This window comes from Mobula birostris, chromosome 3 (assembly GCF_030028105.1).
Source record: "Mobula birostris isolate sMobBir1 chromosome 3, sMobBir1.hap1, whole genome shotgun sequence".
NCBI lineage: Eukaryota > Metazoa > Chordata > Chondrichthyes > Myliobatiformes > Myliobatidae > Mobula > Mobula birostris.
Window position 1 is genome coordinate 84,324,869 of NC_092372.1, and position 22,504 is coordinate 84,347,372.

Here is a 22,504-nt window from a genome sequence, read left to right on the forward strand (position 1 = left end):
ATTGGGAATCCACGATTAGCAAGATTTTTGTTAAAATAACATTTCATAAGGAGATACACAACCTAAGGGAAGACAGAAAAGTTTGAAGTAACTTACAGAGAGTTAAGTGATCTCAATCCCTGGAAAGCATCTGGTGCAATTTCAGAAATGTGATTGTTGCTCAAGTCACTGAAAAGAAAATCAACATCTTTAATAAATATTGATTTTCATCCAAAAAAACACTGGTGTTAGTAGCGACTGTTTATCCACTTTATGGATTCACAGTGTTTCATACAAGTAGCTAAGAATTTCTTCACCTTGTATTAAATAGACCTTACATCAATTTCACATGTGAGACGTCTATCCAGCATGGGATGGGTCTGCCTGATATTGTGCTTGTGGCCAGAGTCAGGCATCAGTACAGAAGGGGAAATAAAACTACAGTCTGCAACTCTTCTTGTCATCATATATAAAAATTTAAGCTGCAAATTTGGAGTGAATCTTTATCATTGCTCTTCCGGTACACTGCTCCAACAAGATTGCAAATCAAAAATCCTGGCACTTGTTGCACCCAAAGTTTATATCATTAACCACCCAGTCAGCGCAAATGAATGCATAAATATAAATTGTGCTTATTGACTGAATCGTAAAACCTTTGGTTGATAAATAAGGTCAGATTGCTCCATTTTGTTCTTTTCTAATCACAATGGCACCTTAAAGTGCTATTATTACTTAAAAGCAAACATAATATCAACCTCAGCCCCTTTCTCATCGTTACTGTGGCTGTGAATCAATCAGAATAGGCACAATTTCTCAAATAAAATACGTTACTATTCCCTTTTGAAAGTTTGCAGAACTTGTCTCTTTCAGAGTTATAGCAAAATGAGTAAACGAAAACAAAATGTAACTCATTTCTGCATACCTCGACACTGTTTTATCACCCCTTGTTCAATCCCTTCTGACCTATATTCGTGACACTTCTCACGCTCTTAAACTTTTCGGTGATTTTAAGTTCCCTGGCCCCCACCGCTTTATTTTCACCATGGATGTCCAGTCCCCATATACTTCCATCCCCCATCAGGAAGGTCTCAAAGCTCTACGCTTCTTTTTTGGATTCCAGACCTAATCAGTTCCCCTCTACCACCACTCTGCTCCGTCTAGCAGAATTAGTCCTTACTCTTAATAATTTCTCCTTTGGCTCCTCCCACTTCCTCCAAACTAAAGGTGTAGCTATGGGCACCCGTATGGGTCCTAGCTATGCCTGCCTTTTTGTTGGGTTTGTGGAACAATCTATGTTCCGTGCCTTTTCTGGTATCTGTCCCCCACTTTTCCTTCACTACATCGACGACTGCATTGGCGCTGCTTCCTGCACGCATGCAGAACTCGTTGACTTTATTAACCTTGCCTCCAACTTCCACCCTGCCCTCAAGTTTACCTGGTCCATTTCCGACACCTCCCTCCCCTTTCTAGATCTTTCTGTCTCTGTCTCTGGAGACAGCTTATCCACTGATGTCTACTATAAGCCTACTGACTCTCACAGCTATCTGGACTATTCCTCTTCTCACCCTGTCTCTTGCAAAAACGCCATCCCCTTCTCGCAATTCCTCCGTCTCCGCCGCATCTGCTCTCAGGATGAGGCTTTTCATTCTAGGACGAGGGAGATGTCTTCCTTTTTTAAGGAAAGGGGCTTCCCTTCCTCCACTATCAACTCTGCTCTTAAACGCATCTCCCCTATTTCACATACATCTGCTCTCACTCCATCCTCCCGCCACCCCATTAGGAATAGGGTTCCCCTGGTCCTCACCTACCACCCCACCAGCCTCCAGGTCCAACATATTATTCTCTGTAACTTCCGCCACCTCCAACGGGATCCCACCACTAAGCACATCTTTCCCTCCCCCACTCTCTCTGCATTCCACAGGGATCGCTCCCTACACAACTCCCTTGTCCATTCGTCCCCCCCATCCCTCCCCACTGATCTCCCTCCTGGCACTTATCCGTGTAAGCGGAACAAGTGCTACACATGCCCTTACACTTCCTCCCTTACCACCATTCAGGGCCCCAAACAGTCCTTCCAGGTGAGGCAACACTTCACCTGTGAGTCGACTGGGGTGATATACTGCGTCCGGTGCTCCCGATGTGGCCTTTTATATATTGGCGAGACCCAACGCAGACTGGGAGACCGCTTTGCTGAACATCTAAGCTCTGTCCGCCAGAGAAAGCAGGATCTCCCAGTAGCCACACATTTTAATTCCATATCCCATTTCCATTCTGATATGTCTATCCACGGCCTCCTCTACTGTAAAGATGAAGCCACACTCAGGTTGGAGGAACAACACCTTATATTCCGTCTGGGTAGCCTCCAACCTGATGGCATGAACATCGACTTCTCTAACTTCCGCTAAGGCCCCACCTCCCCCTCGTACCCCATCTGTTACTCATTTTTATGCACACATTCTTTCTCTCACTCTCCTTTTTCTCCCTCTGTCCCTCTGAATATACCTCTTGCCCATCCTCTGGGTCCCCCCCCCTTGTCTTTCTTCCCGGACCTCCTGTCCCATGATCCTCTCATATCCCCTTTTGCCAATCACCTGTCCAGCTCTTGGCTCCATCCCTCCCCCTCCTGTCTTCTCCTATCATTTTGGATCTCCCCCTCCCCCTCCAACTTTTAAATCCCTTACTCACTCTTCCTTCAGTTAGTCCTGACGAAGGGTCTGGGCCTGAAACGTCGACTGCACCTCTTCCTAGAGATGCTGCCTGGCCTGCTGCGTTCACCAGCAACTTTGATGTGTGTTGCTTAACAAAATGTAACGACTTTTTATATAAAAGGTGACTGTTTTCATCATAGTTCACTGAACTGAATAGGACACTTCTGAATAAGTGTAAAAAATCTCTCTGGTAGTATTAATAGAAGTATATAAGCACTAACAAAAACAATTCTTCATTGAATATTCCAGATGTAAGCGTATGTTTTAGTTAATAGGCAAGACATTGTTTTATCTGAAAGGAGTAAATCTTCATTTTGTGCAATAGTATTCAACTTTGTGTGGTATGTTGACCTGAGTTCAACAGAATTAAGTTTCAGGAGAGATATAAATTAGCAGCTAATTCACTAACATTACCCTGAATAACTTCTCTTTTGACTCCTCACACGTTCTATGTCAAAACCACAGCCATGAGTGTTTACATGAGCTCCAGCTACACCTGTCTTTTTGATGGCTATGTGGATCAGTCCTTATTCCAACACTTCATTGCTACCCCCTCCCCAAATCTGTTTCGGCTATGTTAACTGCAGCACAAGTGCTGCTTCCTGTACTCATGCACACAAATTTATCACTTTCATTACTAACTTCCAACCCCTCCTCCAATTCAACTGGCCTTTTTTCAGCACTTTTCTCTCGTTTCTGGATAAGTCCATCTTCATCTCAGGAAACAAACCCGTCATTGGTATTTGTTATGAACTCACTGACTCCCCAAGTTATACCTCAACCCGCCCTGCTTCTTGTGAGGATCCCTTTCTGTCAGTTTCTCCATCTCCACCCCATTTACCACTGTAGAGGTGTATTAAGTCACAAGGGACTCAGACAGGGAATTGCACTCAGTCTTTCTCCTGGGTTTGGGGAACTAAGAACTAGAGGGCATAAGTTAAAGGTAAGGGGGTAAAGATTTAATAGAAACTTGAGGAGTGACATTTTAATACAAAATATAGTGTCTATGTGGAGTGAGCTGCCCGAAGAAGTGGTTGTGGCAGGTACAACAACTTCTAAGAGACAGTTGGGCAGGTACAGTATATGGATTACAAAGGATTCGAAGGTTATGGACCTAATGCTGGAAAATGGGATTAGTTTGTATGGGATATCTTGGTCACCACAAAGGCCGTTTCTGTGCTGTGTAATACTCTGACTCCAGCTGCTATCAAGATGGGGTGTTCCGTACCAGGACATCTGAAATGTCCTTTTAGGAGAAACATGGCTCCCCCCACCCCAACTTGTAGTTGATGGAGCACTCACATGTATTTTCTCCATTTGCCAGTCTCCACCTCTCATGCACTCTCCTTTCAAACAGAACAGAACTTTCCCTAGTTCCTCACCATTCACCATATAAAACTAGGCATTGTATCCAGCACCTTGTTCCTTGTCACTTCCATCAGCTGCAATAAAACCTCACTAGTTACATCTTCCCCTCCCCTGTCCTTTCTGCTTTCCATAGGGATCACTTTCTCTATGTCTGCCTGGTTTGCTCGTTCCTTCCCACCTACTGTTCTCACTCCTTAACACTACACCTGCATTGCAGAAAATGCAACACCTGACCTTATATCCCCTCCCTCATTACCAACCAGAGACCTGAAAGGCCCGTTCAGGTGAAACAATGATTCACGTTCTCTAAGCGCATCTACTGCTTTCCGCTACATCAGCAAGAGAAAGAACAGATTAGGTAAATGTTTTGCCAAACACCTATCAACCTGAGCTCCCAGCTGCATGTCATTTCAATTTCCCTTCCTACTCCCACACTGACGTATCTGTTCTTGGCTTTCTCCATGGTCAAGGCGGGACCAAATGCAAACTTGAAGAGCAAAACCTCAGAATCTGTCTGGGTAGTCTGCAACCCAACAACGAACTTTCCAACTTTTGGAAACCCTTATTCTCTGTGTACCTCCCCCCCCACCCCCAACCACCTCTCTTTCACCAATCCCTTAGGTTCTCTCATCCTTTTAATTCCACAGCATACCTGGGTCCTTCTGTTCTTTTTGTTCCCTTTTGCTCTGATCCCACCTATCAACCCCAACCTCTGTCTCCTGACTACATCCCTCCAACTCACCTTCCCGTCCTGGCTCCCTCTGTCCTTCGTCCCTCTCACTCCACCTACCTACTTCCAGCCCTTGCTGCATTCCCACCCCAACCCCACTCACCTCACATTTTACTGGCTATCATCCCTCCTTCGTCTCAGTCACCACCTAAAACATTGACCATTCCTTTCCCTCCCTGGCTTACCGAGTTCTTCGCAGATGGTTTTCTGCTCATTAACATCCTTATTATACTACCTTCCTGAAGCAATTTGTTTAAAGGACAAGCAGATGCTGAGCAATGAGCTTGCAGACAGTATGGTAGCTGACATCAGTCAGAGCAGAATGTCTGTGCTACAAAGTTTCAAAATAATTTTATTATCAAAGTACATATATGTCACCATATACAACCCTAGATTCACTGTCTTGCGGGCATTCTCAATAAGACCATAGAATAAGAACCAGAACAGATGCAATGAGAGACTGCACCAATTGTGTGTTCAACCAGGGTGCAAAAGATAACAAACTGTGTAAACAGAAAAATAAAGAAATAATAATTAATAACTAAATAAATAAACAATAAATTTCAAGAACATAAGATTAAGAACTCTTGAAAGTGAGTCCATGGTATCGGAAACATTACAATGATGGGGCAAGTGAAGTTGACTGAAGTTATCCCCTTTGGTTCAAGAGCCTGATGGCTGAGGGGTAGTAACTGTTCCTGAAACTGGTGGTGTGAGTCCTGAGGCTCCTGTATGTTCTTCCTGATAGCAGCAGTGAGGTCCCTGATGGTGGAAGCTGCTTTCGTGCAACACCGTTTTATGTAGATGCACTTAATGGTGGGGAGGGCTTTTCCTATGATGGACAGGAACATATCCATCACTTTTTGTAGGATTTTCCATTCAAGGGCATTGGTGTTTCCATACCAGGGTGTGATGCAGCCAGTCAATATACTGTCCACTACACATCTATAGAAGTTTGTCAAAGTTTTACATGTCATGCTGAATCTCTGCAAAGTCCTAAACTAGTAGAGGGGCTGCCATGCTGGGTCCAAGACACGTCCTCCAAAATAACAATAAGGAATTTAAAGTTGTTGACCCTCTCCACTTCTGATCCTCTGATGAGGACTGGCTCATGGACCTCGAGTTTCCTTCTCCTGAAGTCAATAATCACCTCCTTGGTCTTGCCAACGTTGCATGAGAGGTTGTTGCTGTGGCACCACTCAACCGTATTTTCAATTTCCCTTCTATATGCTGATTCGTCACAACCTTTGGTTTGGCCTCCACCATCTCTATCAGCAAACTTGAAAATGCCACTGAAGCTGTGCATAGCTGCACAGTCATACATGTAAAGCAAGCAGAGCGGGGGGGGGGGGCAAAGCACAAGGCCTCGTGGTGCACCTGTGCTGATGGAGATTGTGGAGGCAATGTTGCCTATCCAAACTGACTGGGGTCTGCAAGTGAGGAAATTGAGGATCCAATTGCACAAGAAGGTATTGAGGCCTAGGTCTTGGAACTTATTGATTAATTTTGAGGGGATGATGGTATTGAATGCAGAAGGATTCAGTATGAATAGACTGGGAGTGGTTTTCTGATCTGTAACATCTGCTAGGAGATCTGAGGTAGCATCTGCTGCTATCGCTTCTGAGACAAATGACTCCAATATACCCACAGAGACAGGTGGGGACAAGGGCTGAATGGGGATAGGAAAGTAGGACATGGGATGTGGCTGTGTTGCTGCAGGCTGCTTGACAAGTTGAGGCACACTGGATGCAAGGCTAAGGTGAATATACTTGACAAGGATTAGATAGAGAGATTGTGATTAGCAGGTCAACATCAGGGACATCAGACTGAGAAGGTGATGGTGAAGCATTCAGCCTCCTCCTGGCTCCTCACCTGTGCTCAAAAACAACTTAACAACTAACTTGTGCTTTCCAAGTCACAGGAAATACCGCCCAGGGGTAATGAACTAAAAGTCAAAGAAAATTTCATCTTTTTTTAATTTACTGGCCTGCCCCTTGAGAACAAACTAATTGCTCACTATCATAGCCCCTTCCCACCCAACACCATCTGAAGCTGAGAACTTAGGTGCAGAGGGTTTTTACATTTTTTTTTGAAATTTTCAGCCCACCATCCTGCAGGAAGAGAGGGATGGAGGGGTTAAACTTCCACTTCATAAAGACTGGGTTGTATTTGCCGGGCCATTGGCATCCACAGAACAATTCTGGGGCTGAATTAGCAACATTCTTTAGACAAAGAAAGAAGCTGTAAGATTGGGTGGTCTGTAGAGAAATTTTGGATAGCATCTGTTCCATCATTCATTTTCAAGAAGGAAACATTATAAAATGCTTTATAATCTGAAAAGCTCATTCACTGATTTGAGCCATATCCTGCCATCACAGCCCACAATTTGTTATGTTCTTAGTTTTAGTTATGGGACACACATTGAACAATCATCTTAAGATTTTTTTCCTGCTACTTACATTCTTCGCAATCTCTTATAGGGTGAGAAGGCTCCAGGGGGGATAGACTTGATTGAGTTTTGTTCCAGACGTCTGTGGAGAAAAGACCATTTGTTATTGAAAACACCTCATTGAAACACCAACAAGGTGCACTACACTACAGCTTTCAAGAAAATATTAATATTTTAATTCTAGAATAGATGATCATACATTATATTATCTTTGAGTATGTTTGTAGGCTTTATCTGTGTCCTTTAAAAGCTTATATACAACATACCTAAAGTTTATGTCTTAACAAGCATGCTGCCACAAGAGCTACAGTTCAGTACCGTCAAAGTTGTATGTATTACACCTAAAGTGATTTTTGTACTTAACCTATTTCTGCATGGTCTCAAGAATGGGATAGTGCAGAATTATGATTCCTAGTGAGATTTCACTCTGGGCTATCTTAAATGATGAAAGCTGGAATCTTGCTTTGTAGGCTATCATTAAACTGAGTAGCCTCCATTTGTACAGCTAAGTGGTTTCTGGCTGTGCAGTCTTTTTTTCTTTTTGATAGCTGTACTCTTTACAGTCTATCCTCAGGTTAGGAACATCCAACTAACAGACACAAGCTACATACAAGGTAGCTCCCAAAATATTAAGTTCAAAAAATCTGACATAATTTAATCCTATAAATGGCACGACTAGTTTCTGCATTCTCTTCACTTTTAGAAATTGTTATTTTCTTGACAGTCTTCCATGCTTTTGATGCCATTCATTCCAATACTGTGGAGTTATGGTTATAAAATGATTTTGTGTATTTTATGATTTATGGACGAAAATCAACTTTTCAGTATCAGTAAAAGTGGAACCTATTTGCTACCTGAGAATGTCAAATGAAATGATGCAACGCTGTAGAGAGATGAATTCAACAAGTACAACGTAACAGTAGTCAGCTAACATTTCACCTATAAGCCTCATTCTCACTTTGGGGTTACTGATCTGTTTCAATTGCAGATTTGTTCCCTGTCAACACATGCACCCACACACCTCACCCACCAGCCAGCTTTCAGTAAAACAGGAACCACAGCAAAAACTCAATGCTCTTTAGATTGCCATCCTGTTATAAATATGACCAGTTGCACCAGAAACATTAGGTAACAAGGTATGCACACATTTGTTGAACAGAATTTCAAAACTGTAAATTGGAATGCATCCATTTAAAAAAGGAGACAGGTCTTGCTGTCAGTCAACGTGTTCTTAAACTGAGAAGCAAAAACCAAATTGCTGGAGGAACTTTGCAGGTCAAGCAGCATCCGTGGAAGCAAAGGGACATTTTGCGTCAAGATCCTGAATTTGAGGGGATATTGCTAATATAAGGAAGTGAGGGGTAGGAGTAATGAAGGAGCTGGCAAGCTGGCCTCAAGCAGTTTCTTTAATAAATGTGAATCACATATTGCAGGACCATTTATGGAACTCTTCAGTTAGACTTATTTACATGTCACAACAATTTAAAATAGCTTGTGGTGATTAATGAATCTAAAGTGATAAAAGAGAGGAGTGAGGCAGAAGTGAGCAGAAGTGGTAGTTCCCTAAGGGTAAGGGGGAGTTGATGGGCAGATGGGGGAAAGAAACAGCAACAACGGCTGAGAGGGGACTGATGGAGGCAACAAGAAGTTGCAGTTCCTGGATTTTGATAAGAAAACAAAGTGATGAGTTAAACGAGACCAAGATAAGGAAGGGATTCCTGGGCAGATGGGAGCAGTGAGGGGAGAGTAAGGCAAATGGCACTAAGTGGGAAGAGGGTGTGGATGACTAGCAGATGGGGAGGGGAAGAAACTGGTTAATAGGGAGCTGGCTGGGGGAGAAAGAGGAACTTGGTAGAAGGCGGGCGGGGGGGTGGGGGGAGGGGGATGAATCAAGAGGACCTGGGTTGATCAGATGAAAAAAGAAATGAACAGAGTGCGCATGAGTTACTTGAAACTGAGAATCCAATTCAGCTCTGAAGAAGGGTCTCAAACTTCAACCATCTATTCATTTCCATAGATGCTGCCTGACCTGCTGAATTCCTCCAAAAGTTTGTGTGGGTTGCTTTGGATTTCCAGCATCTGCAGACTTTCTCGTGTTTATTCATTTTTCATGCTGTTTGGCTGTAGACTACTCAGATGGAATAGAAGGTGCTATTCTTGATGGATGGCATATTCTCCTCACTGACAATCAACGAAGGAGCACCCCAAGAATGCGTACTTAGCTCACGGGTCTATGTTCTCTACACTCTTAACCATGAGGCTAAGCACAGCTCAGATGCCATCTATAAATACACAGATGACACTACAGTTGTTGGTAAAATCTCAGATGGTGATGAAGAGGTGAGCAGGAGTGAGAAAGATCGGCTGGTTCAGTTGTGTCTCACTCAACATCAGCAACACCATGGAATTGACTGTGGATTATAGGATGGAGAAATTAGGAGAACACACACTGATCTTCATTGAGGAGTCAGTGGGCAGGGGGAGCAGCTTAACATTCCAGAGGATCTATCCTGAGCCCAGAATATAGATGCCATCACAAAGAAGGCACACCACCAGCTCTACTTCATTTGAATTTTGAGGAAATTTTATAAGTCTCTAAAGACCCTTGAAAATTTTTATAAATGCACAGCATAGTGTATTCCAACTGGCTGCATCACAGCCTGGGAGGGGGGCTCCAATTCACAGGATCACAAGAGGCAGCAAAGGGTTGTAAACTCAGCCTCCTCCATTACAGACACAACCCTCCCCAACATTGAAGACATCTTCACGAGGTGGCTCTCATGATCTGAGACATGCTCTCTTCTCACTACTATGGGGATGGAGATACCGATGCCTGAAGATCCATACTCAAAGGCCTACACTCAACAATACAAAACAGCTTCTTCCCCCACTCCCCAACATCAGATTTTTGAATGGTCCATGAACACTACCTCATTATTCCTCTTTTCCTGCATTATTTATTTATTTAGTAATTTTCTTTTTATGCCTTTGCACTGTGTTGTTGCTGGGAAGCAGCAGGTTTATTAGCAACATATAAACGAGTGATAGTAAACCTGATTCTCATTCTTGTTTGCTTTCAGCCTCACCCCAGTAGTCGAGATCAGATAAGTTGGCGTGAGAATGGGAAAGGAAGTGAAAAAAGTTTGCAACTGAGAGCTCGTGATAGGCTTTGTGAACAGAGGACAGGTACTCAGCAAAGCTCTTGTGATCAGGGGTTCATCCCAACCCTACCCACACAGCAGATATAAAAGTGTAAACACACAGGGCCTTTCCAGGTGGCGTTGAGCCAGCTGTGTCTGCAAGCTCTTTTTTTTCCCAATGTTTACTATGTTTTTTTAAGAAATTAAAGTCTTTTTCTTAGACTGCTACTTATGTTGTTGCTAGCAGGGAACAGGGGTTCACATTTTATGTCTGGTGTGAGTTAATGATTCCCTATGGCTAGGCCACAGTCCAGAGATCTCACTACCATCACTGTTTTGCTGCCATCACCGGGGATTCGGTGCCCTGAACACTAAAAGCTGGACCAAAGCTGAATGACCCCCCCACTCGGTATGGACAGACTTTCCCCGACAGTGTGATCAATTAGGCTGCTATTCTCAGTGGCTTCTTATGTTCCTGTATACTGAAGTGCCAAACCAAAACATGGCAACCAGTTAGGACACTTTCAATAGAACATCTGTAGAAGTTTGAAAGGGAGTTTGATGATAAGTTGAACCTTCTTAACCTGCTAAGAAAGTTCAAAGTAAATTTAAATTTGTTATCAAAGTACATATGTCACCAGATACAACCGTAAGATTTATTTTCTTGTGGGCATACTCACTAAATCTATGGAATAATAACGATAACAGAATCAATGAAAGACTACCCAATTACAGCGCTTAGCCAGAGTGCAAACAACGGACTGTACAAATAGAAAAGAAGAAACAATAATAATAGTAAATAAATAAATATCCAGAACATGAGATGAAGGGTCCTTGAAAGTGAGTCCATGGGTGGCGGGAACATTTCAATGATGAAGCAAGTGAAGTTGAGTGAAGTTATTCCCTTTGGTTCAAGAGCCTGATTGGTGAGGGGTAATAACAATTTCTGAACCTGGTGGGGCAAGTCCTGAAAGCTCTTGTACCTTCTTCCTGAAGGCAACAATGAGAACAGAGCATGTCCAGGGTAGTAGAAGTCCCTGATGATAGATGGAAGTAAAGGTGCTGGCAGAATTTCCGTATGATTGCATCTACATACTATGACCAGGTTAGGTAATCTAATATAACAACTTCCAGGAATTTAAAGCTGCTGACTCTCTCCACCACTGATCTCCCATGTTTATCCTCCTTTCCCTCCCCAAAGTCAACAATCAGATCTTCAGATTTTCTGATATTGAGCAAAAGGTTGTGGCTTTGTCACCACTCAACCAGCTGATCTACATTGCTCCAGTAAGCTGAGCAAACAGAGAATGCATTCCACCGGCAAATGCTAGTTAGGTAGATTGCTCTGCACCAAGGACTTTTCCAACCTTGAGAAGAGTGCCAACAGGAAGTTTCATAGTTTCTGCATTCAGTTCATTTTTATGGGTCAAATTTAAACTTAATTTCTATGATCATGCATAACATCTGGGAAACATTAGACCCAAGTGATATTAGCCGGTTTTCTGCAATCCAGTAAATCACTGTAAATAAATTTAATAATTTGCCACTGATTGATTTCACTGCCTGTCTGAAATTTGGAATGAACTATGTTATGCCGTCAAAATAGTTTTCCAGGGTTGGTCTTAAATAGCTACCTAGTACAGGCACCGCTAGTTGAAACAAAACACTGTTTTTTTGAAAATATAACACCTGCTGTACAGAGAATGGATGAGACTAAGTGGCAGAATATGGAATTAAGATAGCAGGGGCAGCAAAGCTCATTACTTTAACTTTCCCTTGGCTGTGAGCTGACTACTGATAATGAGGCAACTCATCCTACCAAATTCCACTATGAGAATTCTGCGTCTCCTCTTGGCCTCCATGAAATCTCAAAACAGGGACTAATCACGCAGCAAATCACTGGTATTCAGCGTTAACCTGGCCTGGAACTGACCAGATAAATTATCTCCCAGCTCATCTGAAAAATTGGGTTGCACAATATTAAACTGCTTTCAATGTTGATTTTCCCTGTAACCTATTGATACAATGCAATAAATTTGTCTCGAGGAATTAATAACATTCACTGGCTGTATTTGGATGTAAATATTGATACATAATTAAAGAGAAGCTACTTTGTAACTTTAACAGAGATAGACAGGAGAACAGTATTTTGGAAATTATACTTGGTTTGTTTTACTGCACATCTTATTTCTCAATAACCACAGCCTTTTAACTATCTCCTGCATTGTACGTAAAAGTGCACGTGTACCCACTCTCGCATTGTTTATTTTCATTTCTGCTGAAGAATTTCATTTGCCATCTTAATTTGTTAATACTCTACTTAGATTTTGACTGACCATGCCAAATGTATTTTCATCTTACACTGAAGGCTCCATGTGTGATTACTACGACCCAACAAGTGAGAATGGCTCACTTGACAAGAGATGTGGATAACAGGAAGCATACAATAGTTTTGACAGAGTAGATGGAGAGAAGCTATATCCACTGACAGGGGGCACAACTTGAAAGTAATTGCCAAAAAAAAAGCTTGTGGGAGGATGTTGAGAATTTGTTCAGCACAGCAAGTCACCATGATCTGGAATGCATAGACTGAAAAGGTGGCGGGATATGATTCAACAACAAACTCTAAAGGGAAATGGATAAAACATCAAAAGAAAAAAACTGCAGAGATAATGTGAAAAGCCGGGTGTGGGGCTAACAAACAAATTTTTCAAAGACCTGACAAAGACTCGTCGGACCAAATGGCCACATTCCATTTCGATATTCTGTAGTTCAATATAAGAGAGGGCTACGGATGACGGAAATTGTGAGAACATGGTAGATTACTGTAGACAGAGCAGGGCAGAATAGTGACAACAAAACATCTGAGATATTGCAATTGCTTCAATACCATTAACTTGAAAAGGTAGATGTCACAGACACTTGAAATTTTACATTGTGATAAATGGATTCCACTCTGAAGGAATCTAAAGTGACCACAGTTACACGGCTACCTCTGCTATGATCCTGTTCCCACAGTTAAAAAAAAAATCCAGTCCATTGGAATAAAGAACACTTGCAAAAAAAAACCTGTTCGGTTCTGGGAAAATTTTGTTTACAAAGAGTTCTCAGGCAAGCTCGGACTACGGCACAGTCACTTCCGAAAGTAAATGTTCTGTACTATCCAGGTAGTCAATATATGTAAATCAGAAAGAAGTTGAGGCTAATGCACTTTTCAGATGCAAAAGTATATTGAATTTTATCTTCTTTTAATTGTAATTCAACAATTTTGCCATCGTTTTGGGAAGTCCCATTGTGCTAGGTTTAAGTTTTTACCTTTCCCTATTGCTAACCCAACAATGTGTAATAGAAACTAAATGTGGTGCTTGTCATTTTTACCCCTGGATATAATCAACATCTGCACATCTCATACTACAAACTAACAACTTGTTCACATTTTGTCAGCTGCTCTGCACAATAAATTATAAAAGCATGTGTGTGCTGACTGAAAGCAGACTGTTAAATGGCAACTGGGGATTTACATTGGCTTCTGTAGTGGAAGTACTTCTACATATTCTCAACATGCATATGTAATATGTACATATTACATGTCTCCAGTAACAGTCACAGTAATTCTGATAAGATTGAAAAGAAGTGTAAATACACCTAGATACTCTAGTAGCCCTGGATCCTAAAAGCTCCCAGGCTCAAAATGAGCGTACAGACAAGGAGGAAATGTATTGGGTCAAATCTTCCTTTCTGCCTCCATTCAGTCTTATCTGATGGATGGAGGATCTACCTACAACTGAACCCACCCAATTTTCATCGTATTGATTTCAAGCAAATGAACACCAGGTGTATTCAAAATGAGGCAGGGGATTAGCTCCATCAGTGCAAATAAAAATTGGCACCTTAACAGCTAGCTGTAGAATAACTATCCCACATAGAGGCAGCAAATTAGAGCAAGAATAGGCAGGTGTTACAAATTACTCTGAACAGTAATATTTGACCATTAAAAGAATGAATTAATGGTTTTCCTGTCCTTGTTCACTAACCATTAGTCTCCAACACCATTACCAAAATCAAATTTTTGATTTGACTCAATGCCTGTACTTGACAAGGATTGCATGGTAGTGCTTAAGAAAGTACATTTCTATTTCTATTTCTATTTCTATTTCTACGGTTGGTAAATGGCACTTTCACTGAGCTGTTCTGACTGCTGAACCAGCCAAGAGTGGTGCTGATTAAGAACAGAAAACAAGAACACGAACCATCTGCCATCATTACCAAATAGCAATTCTCCAAACAAGTAGTATAGGGAGCTATATTGCCAGATCATTAGAGTACAGGGAATATTTTATACTTTTGCATTTTGCAGAAAGAGCACAAACTGGGAGTTTGAGTGCCGAAGTTATCAGAGTTTAATGGATGGGAAATTCTGGGAGGGAGTTGGCTTGTTCAGCTAAATTCTTAACATGCACTCCATAGTGAAGACATGAATTTATAAAATCTAACTTAATGATTCTAAGAGCATCAGGTTAAAGCCGTAAGATGCTTAAGACAGTCTTCTTCATGAACAGTTCTTGTCAATGGGTCACAAGGAAAACCTCGAAGCCATGGTAGGAAGATAAGAAGGACGTCCAGAGACCTGAGAGATATAGAAAGGTTGGAAAACCATGGCCCATCAGTCTTGATAGAAAGCAATACGGAAGGCAAAAGGACCTTCTGAAATATATAAGGGACAGGTGGAAGAAAAAAGTATCTTGAACATTATTTCAAGGTGACCTATTCTTTGCAAGAAAATCTCCTTTCTGATTGTTTGGAAATTCCAGTAACTTGGCACCTGGCTCACGAAACGCTGTTTCTTACTGTCCTCTTCAATTCACTGTGGTCCTGCTTCCTGCACTCTCTTTAAATTCAACACAGCACCATATTCTGTGCTCCCTTTGAACATACTAGGGCCTTGTTTCCTGCATTCCCATTAAACGGACCAGGAATCTGTTTCTAATGCTCCTTTTATACTCAATGTGGCGATTTTTAAGTGCTCAGTTTAAATTCACTGCGGCTCAATTCACTGCACTCTCCTTCATCTCACTGGGGGGTCTGGAAAATACATTTATGCTCCTGTGTTATATGTAGAAAAATATTCATTTTAAGTATATTGGTCTACAAAAAAATCCTGAAGTTCAAAAAATCTGTGAATTAAAGGACAACTGATATAAAAAAATGCAAAAACACAACACGCCCCTTGTATCTGCTCCACCATTCAATAAGATCATAAGATCACTAGAGTACAGCAGTCAAGGATAGAAAATTCATCACCACCTGAGAGAAGAATTTCCCACTGAACTCCACCTTAACTGGATCAGCCCATATACTGAAATTATGTCCTCCCAGACGGAGATACTCCCACTAGGGGAAACATCGTTTCAGCATGAATTCCGTTAATCCCTCACCCCGGCATAATCTTGATAATCATAATTAAGATCATCATTGAGTCTTCAATAGCCCAAACAACCCAAACTCTTTTAAATAAGTCAATCCTTTAATCCTAGAAACAAACCATCTCTGTGTTGTCTCCATCCTAGCATATTCATCCTTAAACATGGAGACTATACGTGTTTGTAATTCTCTGAGTGTGGTCTCACCAGCGCCGTTTGAATGTCCTAATATTAGCTCCTTAATAATGGAGTCCAGCATTTTCCCAATGATAGATGTGAGGCTAACTGGCCTATAATTTCCTGTTTTGTGTCTCCCTCTTCCCACAGAGGGAGAAACATTTAGAATTATATTCTGGCTGGGGAAAGGAGTACTCTAGAGGTATTGAGAAGGACAGAGTGTACATGCAGATATTTGAGGGGTGCATCTACATATAAAGAAGAATTGGATTCTCCAAATAGCAGCATACAGTGAGTGCATAGTCCTCTGCACTATATAATGGGTACACATCCCTCTACAGTGTATAATGGGTACACAGCCCTTGACAGTTATAGAACATAGAATAGTACAGCACAGTACAGGCCCTTCGGTCCACAATGTTGTGCCGATCCTCAAACCCTGCCTCCCATATAACCCCCCACCTTAAATTCCTCCACATACCTGTCTAGTAGTCGGCAATCGGCAATAGCCTCTGATCTGGGCCGACAATTACGTGCTGGGCGGCACCTAATTAATTAGCTTGTTTATTTTGGCTTTTTTCTTAATGATGTGCTGGGTGCATCCCGGCCACCACCTTACCCCTGCATGCTTCGTGGATCGGCAGCGGTTCGCTGCCCGGAGGGTGGGGACCACTGCACCACCCCAACCTCCGACGACTCAGCCTAACACACCATCATCAGTGTGCTTGGTGTTGTCTTCCCAATTCAGGTAAGTGATACTACGCTGTACATACATTATTTCTACTTTATATCGGCTGTGTTATTTGGTATGATTTGGCAGCTTCATAGCTTAAAGGTTACTGGAGAGAGTGTTTTTGCCGAGAGCCCTTGTGTCGTGTTTCTGCCAACAGTGCTTGTGCCGTGTTTCTGTCGAGAGCGCTTGCATGAGATTTTCGCTACAGAGAACAGTGCAGGCAATGATTGTAGAGAAGTATTTCTACTTTATATAGGCTGTGTATTTATCATATCATTCCTGCTTCTACTGTATGTTACTGTTATTTTAGTTTATATGTGTTATTTGGCATGATTTGGTAGGTTATTTTTGGGACTGTGAACGCTCACAAATTTTTCCCATATAAATTAATGGTAATTGCTTCTTCGGAAGGTGGGGGAAACCTGTATGTATCCAAGCTCTCAGTTCATCACCTTTGTTCCTGATGCTTCTTGCATTGAAGTACACACACTTTAGTCGTTCTACCTTACTACCTTTACACCCTTTATTCTGTTTCTCTTTCCTCAAAGCCTCTCTATCTGTTGGGTATAATGGGTACACAGCCCTCTACATTGTATAATGAGTACACAGCCCTCTAAAACATATAATGGGTACACAGCCCTCTACAGTGTATAATGGGTACACGGCCCTCTACAGTGTATAATGGATACACAACCCTCTACAGTGTATAATGGGTACACAACCCTCTACAGTGTATAATGGGTACACAACCCTCTACAGTGTATAATGGGTACACGGCCCTCTACAGTGTATAACGGGGACACATCCCTCTACAGTGTACAACGGGTACACATCCCTCTACAGTGTACAACAGGACACAGCCCTCTATAGTGTACAGAGGGTACAGAAACCTATACAGTTCACAGTGACTATATAACCCTTAACAGTGCATAATGGGAACACATCCTTCTACAGTGTATAATGGGTACACAGCTCTCTACAGTGTATAATGGATAAACAGCTCTCTACAGTGTATAACACATACACATCCCTCTACAGTGTACAACAGGACACAGCCCTCTACAGTGTACAGAGGGTACACAAAACTTTACAGTGCACAGTGGGTATACAGCCCTGCACAGTGCAGAGTGGGTACACAGCCCTGCACAGTGCACAGTGGGTACACAGCCGTGCACAGTGCACAGAGGGTACACATACCTTTACAGTGCACAGTGGCTATATAGCCCTGTACAGTGCACACAGGGTACACAGCTCTCTACAGTGTATAATGGATAAACAGCTTTCTACAGTGTATAATGGATAAACAACTCTCTACAGTGTATAATGGGTACACAGCCCTCTACAGTGTATAATGAGTACACAGCCCTCTACAGTGTACAATGAGTACACAGCCCTCTACAGTGTATAATGGGTACACAGCCCTCTACCGTGTATAATGGGTACACAGCCCTCAACAGTGTATAATGAGTACACAGCCCTCTACAGTGTATAATGGGTACACAGCCCTCTACAGTGTACAACATGACACAGACATCTACAGTGTACAGAGGGTAGACAAACCTTTACAGTGCACAGTGGGTACACAGCCCTGCACAGTGCACAGTGGGTACACAGCTCTCTACAGTGTATAATGGGTACACAGCCCTCAACAGTGTATAATGAGTACACAGCCCTCTACAGTGTATAATGGGTACACAGCCCTCTACAGTGTACAACATGACACAGACATCTACAGTGTACAGAGGGTAGACAAACCTTTACAGTGCACAGTGGGTACACAGCCCTGCACAGTGCACAGTGGGTACACAGCTCTCTACAGTGTATAATGGGTACACAGCCCTCAACAGTGTATAATGAGTACACAGCCCTCTACAGTGTATAATGGGTACACAGCCCTCTACAGTGTACAACATGACACAGACATCTACAGTGTACAGAGGGTAGACAAACCTTTACAGTGCACAGTGGGTACACAGCCCTGCACAGTGCACAGTGGGTACACAGCTCTCTACAGTGTATAATGGGTACACAGCCCTCAACAGTGTATAATGAGTACACAGCCCTCTACAGTGTACAATGAGTACACAGCCCTCTACAGTGTATAATGGGTACACAGCCCTCTACAGTGTATAATGGGTACACATCCCACTACAGTGTATAATGGATACACAGCCCTCTACAGTGTTTAATGGGTACACAACCCTCTACAGTGTATAATGGGTATACAGCCCTCTACAATGTATAATGGGTACACAGCCCTCCACAGTGTATAATGGATACACAGCCCTCTACAGTGTAGAATGGGTACACAGCCCTCTACAGTGTACAACAGGACACAGCCCTCTATAGTGTACAGAGGGTACAGAAACCTTTACAGTGCACAGTGGCTATATAACCCTCAACAGTGCACAGGGGGTACACTACTCTCTATAGTACACAGTGGCTACACAGCCCTTTACAGTGCATAATGGGAACACATCCTTCTACAGTGTATAATGGGTACACAGCCCTCTACAGTGTATAATGGGTACACAGCCCTCTGCAGTGTATAATGGGTACACAACCCTCTACAGTGTATAATGAGTACACAGCCCTCTACAGTGTATAATGGGTAAACAGCCCTCTACAGTGTATAATGGGTAAACACCCATCTACAATGTATAATGGGTACACGGCCCGCTACATTGTATAATGGGTACACGGCCCTCTACAGTGTATAATGGGTACACGGCCCCCTACAGTGCATAATGGGTACACGGCCCCCTACAGTGTATATGGGTACACGGCCCTCTACAGTGCATAATGGGTACACGGCCCTCTACAGTGTATAATGTGTACATGGCCCTCTACATTGTATAATGGGTACACGGCTCTTTACAGTGTACAACGGGTACACGGCCCTCTACAGTGTATAACGGGTACACGGCCCTCTACAGTGTATAATGGGTACACAGCCCTCTATAGTGTATAATGGATACACAACCCTCTACAGTGTATAATGGGTACACAGCCCTGTACAGTGTACAACAGGACACAGCCCTCTATAGTGTACAGAAGGTACAGAAACCTTTACAGTGCACAGTGGCTATATAGCCCTTCACAGTGCATAATGGGAACACATCCTTCTACAGTGTATAATGGGTACACAGCTCTCTACAGTGTATAATGGATAAACAGCTCTCTACAATGTATAACAGATACACATCCCTCTACAGTGTACAACAGGACACAGCCCTCTACAGTGTACAGAGGGTACACAAACCTTTACAGTGCACAGTGGGTACACAGACCTGCACAGTGCACAGTGGGTACACAGCCCTGCACAGTGCACAGAGGGTACACAGCCGTGCACAGTGCACAGTGGCTATATAGCCCTGTACAGTGCACACAGGGTACACAGCTCTCTACAGTGTATAATGGATAAACAGCCCTCTACAGTGTATAATGAATACACAACTCACTACAGTGTATAATGAGTACACAGCCCTCTACAATGTATAATGAGTACACAGCCATCTACAGTGTATAATGGGTACACAGCCCTCAACAGTGTATAATGAGTACACAGCCCTCTACAGTGTATAATGAGTACACAGCCCTCTACAGTGTATAATGGGTACACAGCCCTCTACTGTGTATAATGGATACACAACCCTCTACAGTGTTTAATGGGTACAGAGCCCTCTACAGTGTATATTGGGTACACAACACCCCTACAGTGTATAATGGATACACAACCCTCTACAGTGTATAACGGGTACACAGCACTCTACAGTGTACAACAGGACACAGCCCTCTATAGTGTACAGAGGGTACAGAAACCTTTACAGTGCACAGTGGCTATATAACCCTCAACAGTGCACAGGGGGTACACTACTCTCTATAGTACACGGTGGCTACACAGCCCTTTACAGTGCATAATGGGAACACATCCTTCTATAGTGTATAATGGGTACACAGCCCTCTACAGTGTATAATGGGTACACGGCCCCCTACAGTGTATAATGAGTACACAGCCCTCTACAATGTATAATGAGTACACAGCCCTCTACAGTGTATAATGGGTACACAGCCATCTACAGTGTATAATGGGTACACAGCCCTCAACAGTGTATAATGAATACACAGCCCTCTACAGTGTATAATGGGTAAACACCCATCTACAATGTATAATGGGTACACGGCCCACTACAGTGCATAATGGGTACACGGCCCCTACAGTGCATAATGGGTACACGGCCCCCTACAGTGCATAATGGGTACACGGCCCCCTACAGTGTATAATGGGTACACGGCACTCTACATTGTATAATGGGTACACGGCCCTCTACAGTGTATAACGGGTACACGGCCCTCTACAGTGTATAACGGGTACACAGCCCTCTACAATGTATAATGGGTACACGGCCCACTACAGTGCATAATGGGTACACGGCCCCTACAGTGCATAATGGGTACACGGCCCCCTACAGTGCATAATGGGTACACGGCCCCTACAGTGCATAATGGGTACACGGCCCCCTACAGTGCATAATGGGTACACGGCCCCCAACAGTGTATAATGGGTACACGGCACTCTACATTGTATAATGGGTACACGGCCCTCTACAGTGTATAACGGGTACACGGCCCTCTACAGTGTATAACGGGTACACGGCCCTCTACAGTGTCCAACAGGACACAGCCCTCTATAGTGTACAGAGAGTACAGAAACCTTTACAGTGCACAGTGGCTATATAGCCCTTAACAGTGCACAGGGGGTACACTACTCTCTATAGTACACAGTGGCTACACAGCCCTTTACAGTGCATAATGGGAACACATCCTTCTACAGTGTATACTGGGTACACAGCTCTCTACAGTGTATAATGGGTACACAACCCTCTATAGTGTATAATGGGTACACAGCCCTCTACAGTGTATAATGAGTACACAGCCCTCTACAGTGTATAATGGGTACACAGCCCTCTACAGTGTATAATGGGTACACAGCTCTCTACAGTGCACAATGGGTAAACACCCATCTACAATTTATAATGGGTACATGGCCCTCTACAGTGTATAATGAGTACACAACCCTCTACAGTGTATAATGGGTACACGGCCCCCTACAGTGCATAATGGGTACACAGCCCTCTACAGTGTATATTGGGTACACAGCACTCTACAGTGTATAATGGCTACACAACACTCTTCAGTGTATAACGGGTACACAGCCCTCTACAGTGTACAACAGGACACAGCCCTCTATAGTGTACAGAGGGTACAGAAACCTTTACAGTGCACAGTGGCTATATAGCCCTCAACAGTGCACAGGGGGTACACTACTCTCTATAGTACACAGTGGCTATATAGCCCTTTACAGTGCATAATGGGAACACATCCTTCTACAGTGTATAATGGGTACACAGCTCTCTACAGTGTATAATGGGTACACAGCCCTCAACAGTGTATAATGAGTACACAGCCCTCTACAGTGTATAATGGATACACAACCCTCTACAGTGTATAATGGGTACACGGCCCTCTATAGTGTATAATGGGTACATGGCCCTCTACAGTGTATAATGGGTACACGGCCCTCTACAGTGTATAATGGGTACACAGCCCTCTACAGTGTATAATGGGTACACAGCCCTCTACAGTGTATAATGGGTAAACAGCCCTCTACAGTGTATAATGGGTACACAGCTCTCTACAGTGTATAATGGATAAACAGCCCTCACCAATGTATAATGAGTACACAGCCCTCTACAGTGTATAATGGATACACAACCCTCTACAGTGTATAATGGGTACA

General features: G+C 42.9%; 1 protein-coding gene across 4 annotated transcripts in view; it reads right to left on the reverse strand.

Moving 5' to 3' along the window:
* slit2 (slit homolog 2 (Drosophila)) overlaps nucleotides 1–22,504 on the reverse strand; it is a 455,515-nt gene that overhangs the window by 127,637 nt on the left and 305,374 nt on the right. For 3 of the 4 annotated variants that reach the window (XM_072252963.1, XM_072252962.1, XM_072252961.1), the window contains exons 10-11: nucleotides 7,245–7,316; nucleotides 97–168 (exon numbers count right to left, since the gene is read on the reverse strand). In XM_072252963.1, the coding sequence (XP_072109064.1) occupies nucleotides 97–168; nucleotides 7,245–7,316 (144 nt within the window). The remainder of the gene's footprint in view (nucleotides 1–96; nucleotides 169–7,244; nucleotides 7,317–22,504) is intronic. The other variant, XM_072252964.1, reaches the window with a different exon arrangement.